We start from the raw sequence: 13,088 nt of genomic DNA, 5'->3' as shown, positions 1-13,088 counted from the left end.
AGTGTTCTACTGGGCCGGCTGCCGAACCGGGCATGCTGGGATCTGGACCCAATGGTGAGCTTCTACCAAGACTTGAAATACTGATTCTGATCACATGCTTCTGTCAGAATAAAAATAGATTTACATCAAACAGAAACTTGATTTGGAATATAAACTTTATACGTCCTTCCGTAAGAATCAAAAGCAAGAAACGTAACGGCTTCCAATTAATATCCCTGTTCATTCACTGCTGTAACTAAATGTGACCAGAGACGTCGACCATGTTGAAGTTCTGTTAGAATTTATGAACTAAGCTGCTCTGTCTTGGATCTGTTATCTTTTATTTTCTTGCAGAACTTAGTTTTTCGTATGTCCAAAACGGTTTGTCTTTTCTGGAAATAGAAAAAGAAGTTCTGTGTTCTAATGGATCAAGTGTAGAAATAATTTAGTCACAACTAAGCTCATGTTAATACCTTTCATTAGTTGTGTATTTAAAAATAGAAATTGCATAAAAATGGACCCTTACAGATCTGTAACCCTTGAGAGTGTAGAAATGGAACCAAATGTATCCATAAGGGTCCATTTGTACTCTGAGTTATGGGGGTCCTTGAAATTTCTGAAAACTACAAATCGGCTGCATAATTTGCCTATACCGATGTAGTCAGAATAGTCAAATAATGTCCGTTATATTGGCCTGGTCCTACCCAAGGGGCCAGCTTGAGATTTTTACATTGACTCCAATACGGAAGAGACAGTTCATATGGCCTGTAGTTTCACTGTTTTACCCCTGCAGGTGTCAGAAAAAAATTATTAACGCAAGCGGATGGGTTTTTGACAAACTTTAGACTAGATTTGCTTACCTTAATAAAAATTGTCATAAATTCTATATGCTTCCAATCGCTAGTTTAAAGTCTCCTTTCAATCATCATGATATGCGTTTTGCTAAATGATGGTCCCATTTATTCTAAAATTGACGATAAAGTAGGCTATTCTCTAAGAGGGGCGGGATGATTTGATTGACAAGCTACACAACCAATAGCATTCATTCCCCGCCCCCGCTCTTGATTGACAAGCTACCCAACCAATAGCATTCTTTGGGGATTGTTTTCCGGTTCCTGTTCCCGACGTGCTTTTGGGCTTATATTAAAGGTGGCGGATTTCAAATTCCTGAACAATCATTTTCGGTCTGTAGAAACCAGCTTTGTCCATCTCTTTTAGACAGTCTATGGTCCTACCCCACACACACCCCGGTCACATTGATACCTGACTCTGATTCTCTCATTGACCCCCCTCCCCCTCCCTCCCACAGCAACCCAAACGCTTCAAGCTGGCCCCGGAGATGGACACCTACGTGGCAGACTTCCTTCAAGGCTGCGAGGACCCTGACAAGCAGCTGGCCGTGATGCTCAGCTTCTCCACCCTCACCAACGAGGGCTACCCGGTGGTCCCGTCGGTGTGGCGGGTGGTGCAGCACCTGCAGCCCGTGGCGCTGCAGCGCTACGTGGACTGGCTGAAGGCCATGTTCCTGCACCCCCAGCTGGACATCTGCCTGGACTTCAGCACCCGCAGGCAGAAGGACAATCCAGGAGAGAGTGGCCAGTGAGTGTTTATTACACAGCCTTGTTTACTTAATTGACAGTGGTGGGAAAAGTGCTCAAATGTTTTACTTAAAGTAAAAGTATCGATACTGCAATGTAGAAGTACTCTGTTACAAATAAAAGTCCGGAATTCAAAATTCACTTGAGTTAAAGTACAAAAGTATCACAATGTACATAAAGTACCAAAAGTAAAAGTACAAGTGAAAATAGCAGATCGCGTTGTGAGCTTGTAGATCGGCTATTTTCAAATAGCCTAGGTATAAAATAGGGTGGCTATTGCACGTTTTATAATGTACCGGTAATCATTTATATCTGCAAAGTAACTAGTAACTGAAGTTTTCAAATAATTGTAGTGGAGTAAAAGTTGAAGTATAGACAATTGGAAATACTCCAGTAACGTAAAAGTACCTCAAAATTGCACTTGAGTACAGTACTTGAGTCAGTGGTTCTCAAACGTCAAGGACCCCCAAATTAATATGTATTTGGCCACGGACCCCCATCTGAATTTTTGTTGTGCCAGGGACCCCCCCCCCCCCCATACAAGATTTGTGTTATTAAAATGCTTCAAAAGCAGCCTGAAAAATAGCCGATGTACAAGAGGGTTAAAGTGGTTACATTTATTTTTATGCTATATTAACTATTACATTAATTTAGCTGGGGACCCCCCTCAAGGATCCCTGATCCCCCGGGCCCCACTTTGAGAACTACTGGTGCAACTCACTGGTTTTCAACCTTTTGGGCCGGGGCCCACTGCTGGGCCGAGAGGATATTGCAAGTGGGCTCCCAAATAATTGGCAAAACACTAAAATTATTATGATTAACACATCAGGTGCCAGCATTTTTTCATAACAACTTACGTTGGGTGCCAGCATTCTCCCCATTGACTGCGCTTTGCTGTTTAAAGCTCTAGACTCCACGAGGAGCAAATCCATGTAAAAAAAAACATCCATTCATGTTGCGCGATGACCCTGGCTACAGCCTGGAACGATAACATTTCACTCGCGAGTTACAATGGGGGGGGATCGCGCATCGCGCATGACCGGTTTTCCCCACCGGAAACAGATTCGGAGATATAGGTGTTTTTAAAGAAGGAAATAGACAGGAAGTGGATGGGAGCCATGTTTTTGTTTTTCCGGTGATCTATCTGGCCTATCCTTCTCAAGATCACAATGGGTACTCCCAGAGCTGCTCTAGCCCCACCCGTGTGGAGAAAAACGAAAAAAACAAAAAGACATATTTCACGGTCTGGACCGTGTTCGGCACCGGACCGCTACTCTGCGCAAACACGGTTCAGACCGTGTTTGGCACCCGATGTGTTAATATAAATATATATTTTTTTATAATGTGAAAAGGGTATTTCATGGTATTTTTCAAACCTTGAAAACACAGTTTTCATTGTGACTTTCATTGTGCCACTAAAAATGTTAGTTCCATTGATCCAAGCTGGAACTCAATTGATTGATAGTTCATTAAAATAAACATGCTCTGAAAACGGCTGGTATAAAGGTCTATATTCTGATAGTTATCATTGCTGTAGAGAGTGATTGTTCAGGAACAGGCGTCTCCATGTCTCTCCTGCTCTTTAATAAACAGAAAATACATTTTCAGGTGGGTTGCAAATCATTCAATCAGGAGAGAGTACCCATTTATCAGCTTCAGCTTTGTAGTGTTCCAGTTCCAATGTTGTCTGCTGATTTCTTTGTGTCATCGCTTCCAATTTAACTTGTTTATCCTGTATGATATCTCTCTCCTGATAGGAACAAATTGGTGTCCTGACCTGAAAATGCAAATTTTGTTTACTAAAATAGCTGTTGAGAAAGGGACACCTGTGTTTTTTTTTTTTGAAAAACATGTTCAGAACCCAAGATATGATGATTTGAAGATTTGCTGCTCCATTCACTCTTTGTTTAACTTCTTACTGAAAAACGCTGTATCTCGGCTCCTAAGCACTTTTTTTTTACAATGAATTTTGGCTGTGGCACTCAGAGCCAAAATTCCATAAATAAGCTGGGCACTGAATGAGGTAATGAACAAACACTCCTATAGCAATGATTACTTTCATAATATAGAGCTATTTAACACAATTTAAACAATAAATATCACTTACTGCACCTTTTTTAAAGTTCTAACACTTTAGTTTATTTGAATTTCAAATGCCAAAGACATGATGTCATGTCTGTATTTAGTTAGAGGCTTGGTAATAGCTGGCACTGCCTTGCCTGCAGACATAAGGTTGCACCTCGGCACATAAGGTGTTTGATGTTGCATGCCATATGGTGCCGCTACACAGTCAAATCTCTGAGTGTGTAAAAATTGACCTTTAACCCATTAAGACCGGGAACGCATCTGTGTCATTTTCAGATTTGCACAAATCTTCAAGATTTTTCAAAACAATAGGAGATCTACAAGCTCATAGCGTGGCACTGAGTGCCGCGCTATGAGCTTAAATCTTTGCTTCTGGGGATTCTACAAAATGTCTTCTAAATCCTAAGTTGCTGTTTTTTTTAAAAACGTATGTTATAATATCAGTGGTTCTCAAACTTTTTTCATGTCAAGGACCCCCACAATTATATGTATTTGGCCGCCGACCCCCATTTGAAAATATGTTGTTCCAGGGACCCCCCAGAAGCAAAGATTAAAGACGTTCGCTTGAAAAAATATATATATTTAAAGATTTGCACACATTTTCACGATTTTTCAAAAATGGCAGATCCACAAGCTCAAGCTCTATGAGCTTGTGGATCTGCCATTTTTGAATAGCCAAAAAGATCTTAAAATTACACTGATGCGTTCCCAGTCTTAATGGATTAAGGGGCCCAGATGGACCCTTAACAGTTCTGAGAGTGCGAAAACATTTTTCCTGTGTGTAGTTTCTTAAAATAGTTTTGAATTGGAAATGAGTGTCTGCTGTTTTGGATCATTAGTGACTGACTCTGGGCACACGTACACACAGTCTTCACAGTCTTCAGTAAAAAGAACGTAGTGTTCCAATGTAGTTATTATTTAGCCACAAGCTCTTGTTAATGCATTTTTTATGTTTATTTTAATAATCAATCAATCGCTTGTGTTTCTTCTCGGATAAATGGAACCAACCTCGTATACTATAGTGGTATCACTATGAAAATACATTTTAATTGTTTTGAATATTGATGTTATTTTATCATTAAAATCTTAGTGTTTTGCCAATTATTTGGCACACAGGTTGGATTTGACTTTTTTGATTGACTTGAATACTTTATTAACAGTTAGCAAATAGTACAGTGGGCTTGTTTACATTGTGGTCCTGTGTATTCAATTCATCACTGTGCTATGACACCTGAAGTAGCCAGTAAAGGTTTAATCTCATCATCTTCTGACTGTTGCTCGTTCTCTCTCTTCTCAGGAAAGAGAGTGGCGCGTTTCGTCTGAGGAAGTGGATCGTTGCTCGGCTCACTTCCATCGTGGAGAACCAGCAGGTGAAGAGAGACGAGGACCTGGTCATGGACGTGGCGAGGTCAGACCTACTTCTTTGTCTAGTTCTGTCAAGCACTTGGTTTTCCTTCGCCCCGAAGAAATGACAGTGACGTGTAGGCCTGTCACAATTATTACATAATCGTCGAGTTGCAATTATTTGAGATAATCGCAATTATTTTTGCTTAACCGTTATAATCGTTTCCATATCGTGTGTAATCGTTTCCATTCGTTTCCATTCGAAACGTTTCCACAAAAAGCTAAAAATAGCAGATCTACAAGCTTACAACGCGTCACTTTGTGACGTGTTGTAGGCTTGTAGATCAGCCATTTCTGCTTTTTTTTTTTTAAACTTTAAGTATGAAATTATATCTTTGTATGTTTAAGTTATTCATCATATCTGCCCTGTGCTTGATTACGAAGCCTAAAAGGCAAACAGAAATTGTATTTAATTTCATTTTAAATCGTTAATCGCAATTATTTGTGTGATAATTAATCGTCAACTTAAATTTGTAATCGTAACAGCCCTAGTGACGTGTTGTTGTGTGGTTCCAGGTTTGTGTTCTTCCATGCATTCTTCACTACCCAGAAGGTCACTCCAGACATCCCAGAGACCAAAGGAAAGCTCTCTATGCCGCTGGATAACAGGACTAGAGCCGTTACAGTCGGTTCCTTCTTTGGGTGAGAACTCATTCATTATAAGCTCTTTAAATAACTATTACATACAATACCTTTTACTTACAATAACGTTACATAGAATTTGTGAATATTATAATCTGAAGCTACTTTGACCCTGTTCAGACTGGCAGCCCAAATCCGGCCCGAATCTGATTTCCTATCCAGATTGGAGTCAGATATGGTTTTATGCAGTCTGAACAAGGCTAAGGAAAGTGATTCAAATCTGATTTGCAAAAATCAACTGCATAAAAACAATGGGACTCCAATCTGGATAGGCCACAAATCAGATTTGTCTGGCTGCCAGTCTGAACAACATTTGACCTAAACTCAAAGTTTCTTTCTGCCAATTTGGCTATGTTGTATTGCAGTAACATCCATAAGTGTGTTATACAAGCATATCGCTTCAGACTAGGGTACAGGGAATAGAACACAGAGATCATTAAGAATTAAGGAGAATCAAGAGGGTTGTCACTCACTCGTACAGGTACAAGTAGCGAAATGTTGGTGCAGCATGTCCGCAAGACTACATCAACAGCAATGCAATATATACAATATAATAGAGGAGTTTAATGAAATAAACAAGAACAATAAGATGGGATGAAAAGATGGAAATGAGGTTTAAAAAGTGCAGGCTAAAACCACACTCTGAACCTCCTGTAAAAGGGACTTGAGCAGCAAAAATACAACACAAATCTTATAAAATATTTTCAGATGAGGCTCCGCAGCCAAATCCCTATAAATGTAAGGGTCCTTGATATGAAGTTTGAGAACCACTTTTATAAAGGACTGCAGCATACCTAATGGCTTTCCAACTGTGCCACCCTCCAGGCTGCTACAGCACATGCATCACATGCCAATGCTGGGGGACTCTGCCGAGGTTGCAGCCCTCAACCAGAAGCGCGTCCTGGGAGCGACGGCGGACGGAACATTATGGGTCTACTGCCTGGTGCAGTACGCCCAGATCCTGCTCAACCAGCCAAAATATGTCCAGAGCGCTGAGCCCTTCAGCCCTGAGCAAAGACAAGCCTGGGACGGGTAAGGGGAAAAAAAAAGAACCATGGGGGTGCCTGGTGGCTCAGCCACGGACCATATGCTCCTGTAGAGCGAAATGACCCTGGTTCAAATCCCGTCTGGTCTCGCATGTCTATCCCTCTCTCTCTCTGCACTTGGTTCCCTGTCTCTCTATGCTGAAATAAAGAGTAGAAATGCCAAAAATAAGTCTTAAAAAAAGAACCATATTGAAATGATGCTGGCTAAGGAAGTGAGCTCTCTAATTGCAGTGGAAGTGAAATGGAACAAGCTATCCAGCTTTAAGAAACGTTCATTTACCATTAACTCATTCAGTGCCACTGGACGTCCGCTAATATAAGCCCTGAGTGCCACTGGACGTCTAAGACGTCCATTTTCTTTTCTTTTTTTGGGGAAAAAAATGTTCAGAACCCAAGATATGATGATTTGAAGATTTGCTGCTCCATTCACTCTTTGTTTAACTTCTTACTGAAAAAGGCTGTATCTCGGCTCCTAAACACTTTTTTTTTACAATGAATTTTGGCTGTGGCACTCAGAGCCAAAATTCCATAAATAAGCTGGGCACTGAATGAGTTAAGATTACTTGACATTGTGCCCGCCCTTCTACATCATATTTGCTTCTAGTGTTTGGTTTTCATTATTTTTGAGCAAGCCTCGATGATTCAGTCCCGTGTAGGGATGGGACTGCAATCATGCAGCAATCCATTCCATAGACTCAAAAGTTTGATACCCGTCATAAGGCTGGGTGATATGGCGTCAAATCAATAGCATGATTATTTAAAACTCCCTTACGATTAATGAACGATTATTAACTCACCAGCTGCCAGAGTTATTTCAGATTTTTAGCTGTTGGCTGCCAGAGATTTTTAATTGAAAAACAAAAAGTACTCAGGAGCCGAGATACAGAATTTTTAAGTTTTAAGTTAACAAGGAAGTGGATAGGAGTCTAGATCTTCAAAAAATCATATCTCCTAGGTCTTAGGGTCAAATTTAAAAAAAAAATGTTTAAAAAAAATCGAACGCATTTATGCGTTATTGGCAGGCAAGTGATGTATTCAATAGAACGCATATATGCGTTATTGGCAGTAAATGAGTTGTTAAGAACATTTTTTATGGTGAAAATAGAAGATCTACAAGCATATAACGCGTAACGTCACATCGCTGCGCGTTGTGAGCTTGTGGTTTGGCTATTTTAAAAAATGCGTCACCATTGTACGATGAAGTATATAACCCTTTGAAACCCACTCCCACCTCACATCAAAGCCGCCCCCACTCTCGCCGTGTTCAAAGGCTCCCTCAAAACCCACCGTTTTAGACTTGCTTTCCCTGCCTAACCCAAACCAAATCTCCCTTTCTTCCTCTTAGTCTTAGCTTATTGTTTTTAGCCTTTTAACGTTTTCTTTTCTTTTGCTCCTAATAAAATTGTTTTAAGCTGTTTTGTAAAGCGACTTTGGGTACTAAGAAAAGCGCTATATAAGTCTGATGTATTATTATTATTATCATTATAACACAGGGTTAAGTGGTTAATTAGACTTCTCTGCTTCTCTCCTCTGCTTCTCGGTTAATCGATTAACCTACATTATAGATTAAGTCTGTTATTGGTTCTAAATACAGGTTTCGATAATATTTTTCTGATAATTGCCCAGCCCTAACCAGTCAGTCTGTTTCCTGTCCCCTCTTTCAGCATGCTGGAGTCGGTGGCCGCTCTGATGAAGAAAGCCAAGAAAAGCAATGCACCAGAAACCAATGCTTTCCAGCAGCTGTTCCTGTTGGTTGGCATCCATCTCTTCAAGGTATCACTAACATTTCTTTATTACTGTGCCTTGGCACAGCAAAATAACACACCGGACCTCCACAGCCCTGGAGAAAACACATTAGAAATTCAATTCTATCTACACTTTACAGACCTTGTTGACTGGGACTCGTTCCAAGAGCTTCTTTTCAGTATAGTGCATGTGTGTGCGTGGCACGCACGCAGCTGTGCACATGGACACCAAGCTGAAGCCACTAAAACTGCAATGAAAACATTTTGAATATCTTGGCCAGTAAAATAGACTTCCATAAATCCTCAATAAAACATTTTGTGTCTGGCTGTTAAGGCCCCAGAGGAGCTGGTGGACATAATGAAGGACCTCCAGAACTGCATGGAGAAAGCCCAAGACAAGAAGTCCAAGAAGAAAAAGAAACCAGGTAACGTTGCTCTTCCTGTTTGTATCGATGCTATCAGGTATCTGATGGAGGAAACTGAATAAGTCGAGCCTAATGCATTACAATCGCTTGCTGAAAAGAGAAGGTTTTCAAGTTAACAATTTTGGCTTGAAAATCTGTTCTTCTTGGCGAGTGACACTGTAGTGCGAGGGAATATAGATTAAACTTTAGTTGCTGTTACAGTGTCACAGTTAATTTTGGATGAACCAAGACAGATAAGACAAGTTGCTTACAGTCACTTACTTAAACTCACTGTTAAATAATGACTTGTATAAGTGCTGAAATGCTCATTGCTGCTGTAGCGGGTTAACTCTGAGTGCCAAAAACGAGTTATCCCGAGTTTTTTCTGAAAGCCCTCAGTGCCAAGAACAAGTTATCCCGAGTTTTTAATTATTTACTTTTTTGGAAAAGAATGTTCAGAACCCAAGATATCGTGATCCGAAGATTTGCTGCTCCATTCACTTCTTGTTTAACTTATTACTGAAAAAGGCTGTATCTCGGCTCCTGAGCACTTTTTTTTTACTTGGCACAGTATGAACATATTTTTTTATTTCATTGGCACTGAGAGAGTTAATGTAAGGAGATTAAGAAACATATATTTTTTTTAAGGAAAAAACGTAATGCTTACAGTGTGTTTATATTATGGATACTTCAGCATTTGTTCTGTAGTCAACACAACTTTGATAGTATTTAATAAACATAATAAATAAAAATAATACATAATGTAATTGGGTCTACCTCCTCTTTGTTTTTAATGTAGTTCTTGTGTGGTTTATCGTAGGATAAACACAGAAGCTGTAAAATATAATAAAATTGTAATTTAAGCAGGCAAGTTTAAAACTCCCATGGGGCTTGTAAAATAACATCTATCTCACCTGAAAGCATCAAACGGCGATAGAGGAAAAACAAACAAGCTGACAAACTGGAAGACAGAATCCAAATGATAACAGGACACAACGTTTAATGAAGCGGAGCGGCCATGTAGCTGAATAGTTAGAGAGGCCATCTGGGAGTCAGAAGGTCCCTGGTTGGCCCCCTGGTCTGCCCAGACTTACGTGTCCCTGAGCAAGACACTTAACCCCTAACTGCTTCCCGGGTGCTGTATTAACTCTTTGACTGCCAGATAAATATTGTAATGGTGTGCTACTGCTGCCAGCAAAAACTGCGATTTTACTGTACCTTTGCAAAATCATGGAATATTCTCTGTGACCGCTGTCCTCACAAAGATGGGCTCGTTACAAGCACAGGGTTGTCGTAGTAGAGGGGGGGGGAATAGTCTGGTCGCGATCCTCCATTCAAGAGCTATGGCCGTTTCAATGAGGCCAGAAATAGCCGATCTACAAGATCACGGAGGTTGTAGATCTCCTTTTTTTTTCTCACCGATATGTTCGCCCCTAGAATAAGGATGCTAGGGTCATGTAGGTAAAATGTAATGCCGGGTGAGTGTGAGGTGAGAGAATGAATAAAGTATAAATGGTGTTTAACCCCCCCCCCCTACAGCAAAAGACCAGGAAGAACCCCACTGGGTGGAGGTGGTGGTGGACATCTTGCTGTCCCTCCTGTCCCAGCCCAGCCGCCACATACGGCAGGTCTGCAAGACGGTCTTCGCTTCAGTCTGTCCCCACATCACTGCCACGGCGCTCACTGCCATCCTGGACGTAAGTGCTTCTCAGTTTTAATGTACCGTCCAAAACAAACGTCGTTAAAACATCGCTGAGCTGCAGCGGGGGGGGGGGGGGGTTGGTTTATTATGGTTGTTCCCACTGTGCTCACAGTCCTCTAAAGCAGTTGGTTCCCAACCTTTTTTGGATCAGGGCCCACTCGAGGAAATCTCGAAAGCGTTCGCGGACCACCCACCTGACCACTTAACACAAAGGCTGCCGTGTTAAGTGGTCAGATGGGTGGGCCGAGTGCTATTTCAGAGCATATTCATCTGTATCACAATGAACTCATTTTCAAGGTTTTAAACCAAAAATCACCATGATTTTTTTTTTCTACATAATTCTTTTTTTATATTAACACATTGAGTGCCGGACCGTTTTTGAGAAGCTATGCGTTTTTTTTTTTTTTTTTTTTTCTTCTTTTTTTTTTCTTCTCAGCACCAGGAGAGATCATGTATTTTGGACTATTTTCGACTATTTTCAACTGGCTGCAACTATGGAACGGATTACCTATGTGTAATGAGGGGATCACCTTGAGGACGGTGATCACTGAAAATATTTTGTGACTACTTGAAAAAGGTTCAAAAATGGTTAAAAATCCAGGCACCGACTGTACCCTGTTTTTAAAAAACCCTGGCACTCAATGTGTTAACTCTTTGACTGCCAGAGTATTTTCATAAAGTACTCCCCCAGTGCCAGCGATTTTTGTGTTTTTTTGTTTTGTTATTGTTATTTAATTTTCATATAGATTGTCTAGCTGCGGTTTTGAACACATACGATGGTTCCACCAGCAGAGAGCAGCAAATAGACACATTCATCAGCTCGCTGACTCGCTGCCCCCCCCCCAAACAGAGCCAAACAGTGAAATACGTCAAACCGGATGTGACGTGTTCTCAGATTCTCCGATCGGCCAAAAATATAAAAATATACACGACGTCGATGACTGTTCGTCACCCAGACTATAGATTATAGAAGTGGACCTCTCCGTTCGTTTTTTATACCGTGTGAAAAACCGTGTGTTTCCCTATTCTGGCCGAAAATGACCAGGAAAAAAAAAAGAAAACCGGAAACGGAATCTGCGTCATAAAACCGGATGCAGGTGTGGGTGAAGTAAGTGGAACTCGAAACCTAGAATGAAAAATGATCAGAATAGCGCGATCAGAGATTAAACAATGAACGCGCGTCCAACGCGTCTAACGCATCGACGGCCAACTGGACAAACTAGCAATTGACGCGTTATCGAGTCAACCGCAGTCAAAGAGTTAAAGGGATAGTTCACCCTCAAAACGACTTATTTTCTATCGATTAGTCACACCATGGAGTCTTGAATTCATGGATATTTTTTTGTTGCATTCCAATAATTTGATGACCGTGTGTATTTCCGGTAGGAGAAACAAAGAGTCTCCTTTGTGTCTCCTACTGGATACATTAGCCGGTAGGAGACGGTAATCAAATTATTGGCTTAGGAATGGGACAAAAACTAAAAAATCTCCATGAATTCAAGGCTTCATGGGGTGTATAATTGATAGAAAATAAGTAATTTTTTGGGTGAACTAAATGTTATATTATCATTCAAACCGTAGTGTTTTCACAATTATTTGCAATATCCTAACATTCCACCAGTTTGGGAATGGCTTCTCTAAAGTTCAGCTGTTGTTTTTGTGTTGGTTGTGTTGTGTAGGTCCTGGACCCAGATAAAGATGCGGACGAGAGTGCTGTGGTGGTTACAGACGACATGAAGACGAAGAAGAAGAAACCACAAGAGTTCGATGAAGACGAGGACATGGAGGTGGAGTCTTGTTTGGAATGGACATAACACAGACTGATCTACACATTGTGCCATTTACTCAACATGCTCATCAAACTCATCTCTACTAGGGCTGCAGCTATCCATTATTTTCTTAGCGATAAGATAAGATGTTTATTGTCACTGTATTCAAAAACAACTACATTTTGTTTGGTGCACCCACTTCAAATTAAATAGCAGCATCCACATAGCAATTCAGATACAGCAACTGTTAGGGCCGTCATAAGTCAAGTCATCATAGTCTGTTGTCAAAAATAATATATAATATAAACAAGGTGACGTGACGTGTGTGTGTGTGTGTGTGTGTGTGTGTGTGTGCGTGCGTGCATGTGCAGCGAGCTGGGGAGATCTGTGTTATTGAACAAACACACTATAGCAATGATTGCTATCAGAATATGGAATATGAATATGGAGAATATTTAATGCTGATTTTAACAAAGAAATATAACTTGCTCGTATACCAGCTTTTAATACATTGCTGCACTGGCAAATTCTAGGAGGAAGAGTCTGGTGAATCTGATGATGACGAAGAAGATGATGATGACGATGATGATGATGATGATGATGATGATGATAATGAGCTAATGGAGGAACAGGAGCAGGCCGACGTGGATCCAAACTTCCGCCTGTCGGTGATGAAGGTCCTCCATGATGAAGATGCCTTGGTGGGTTTCTAGT

At 40.8% G+C, this 13,088-nt stretch overlaps 1 protein-coding gene across 1 annotated transcript in view; it reads left to right on the top strand.

Annotated features, from left to right (window-relative positions):
• mybbp1a (MYB binding protein (P160) 1a) overlaps positions 1 to 13,088 on the top strand; it is a 33,468-nt gene that overhangs the window by 7,878 nt on the left and 12,502 nt on the right. The window contains exons 9-17 of the mRNA XM_080436388.1: positions 1,289 to 1,578; positions 4,960 to 5,070; positions 5,583 to 5,708; positions 6,534 to 6,740; positions 8,419 to 8,527; positions 8,834 to 8,924; positions 10,443 to 10,600; positions 12,285 to 12,392; positions 12,908 to 13,075. Coding sequence (XP_080292514.1) covers positions 1,289 to 1,578; positions 4,960 to 5,070; positions 5,583 to 5,708; positions 6,534 to 6,740; positions 8,419 to 8,527; positions 8,834 to 8,924; positions 10,443 to 10,600; positions 12,285 to 12,392; positions 12,908 to 13,075 — 1,368 coding nt within the window. The remainder of the gene's footprint in view (positions 1 to 1,288; positions 1,579 to 4,959; positions 5,071 to 5,582; positions 5,709 to 6,533; positions 6,741 to 8,418; positions 8,528 to 8,833; positions 8,925 to 10,442; positions 10,601 to 12,284; positions 12,393 to 12,907; positions 13,076 to 13,088) is intronic.

This window comes from Gymnoscopelus braueri (genome assembly GCF_963280865.1).
Source record: "Gymnoscopelus braueri genome assembly, chromosome: 8".
Taxonomy (NCBI): domain Eukaryota; kingdom Metazoa; phylum Chordata; class Actinopteri; order Myctophiformes; family Myctophidae; genus Gymnoscopelus; species Gymnoscopelus braueri.
The sequence above is the reverse complement of the archived record's forward strand: the minus strand, read 5'-3'. Positions and strand labels throughout refer to the sequence as shown.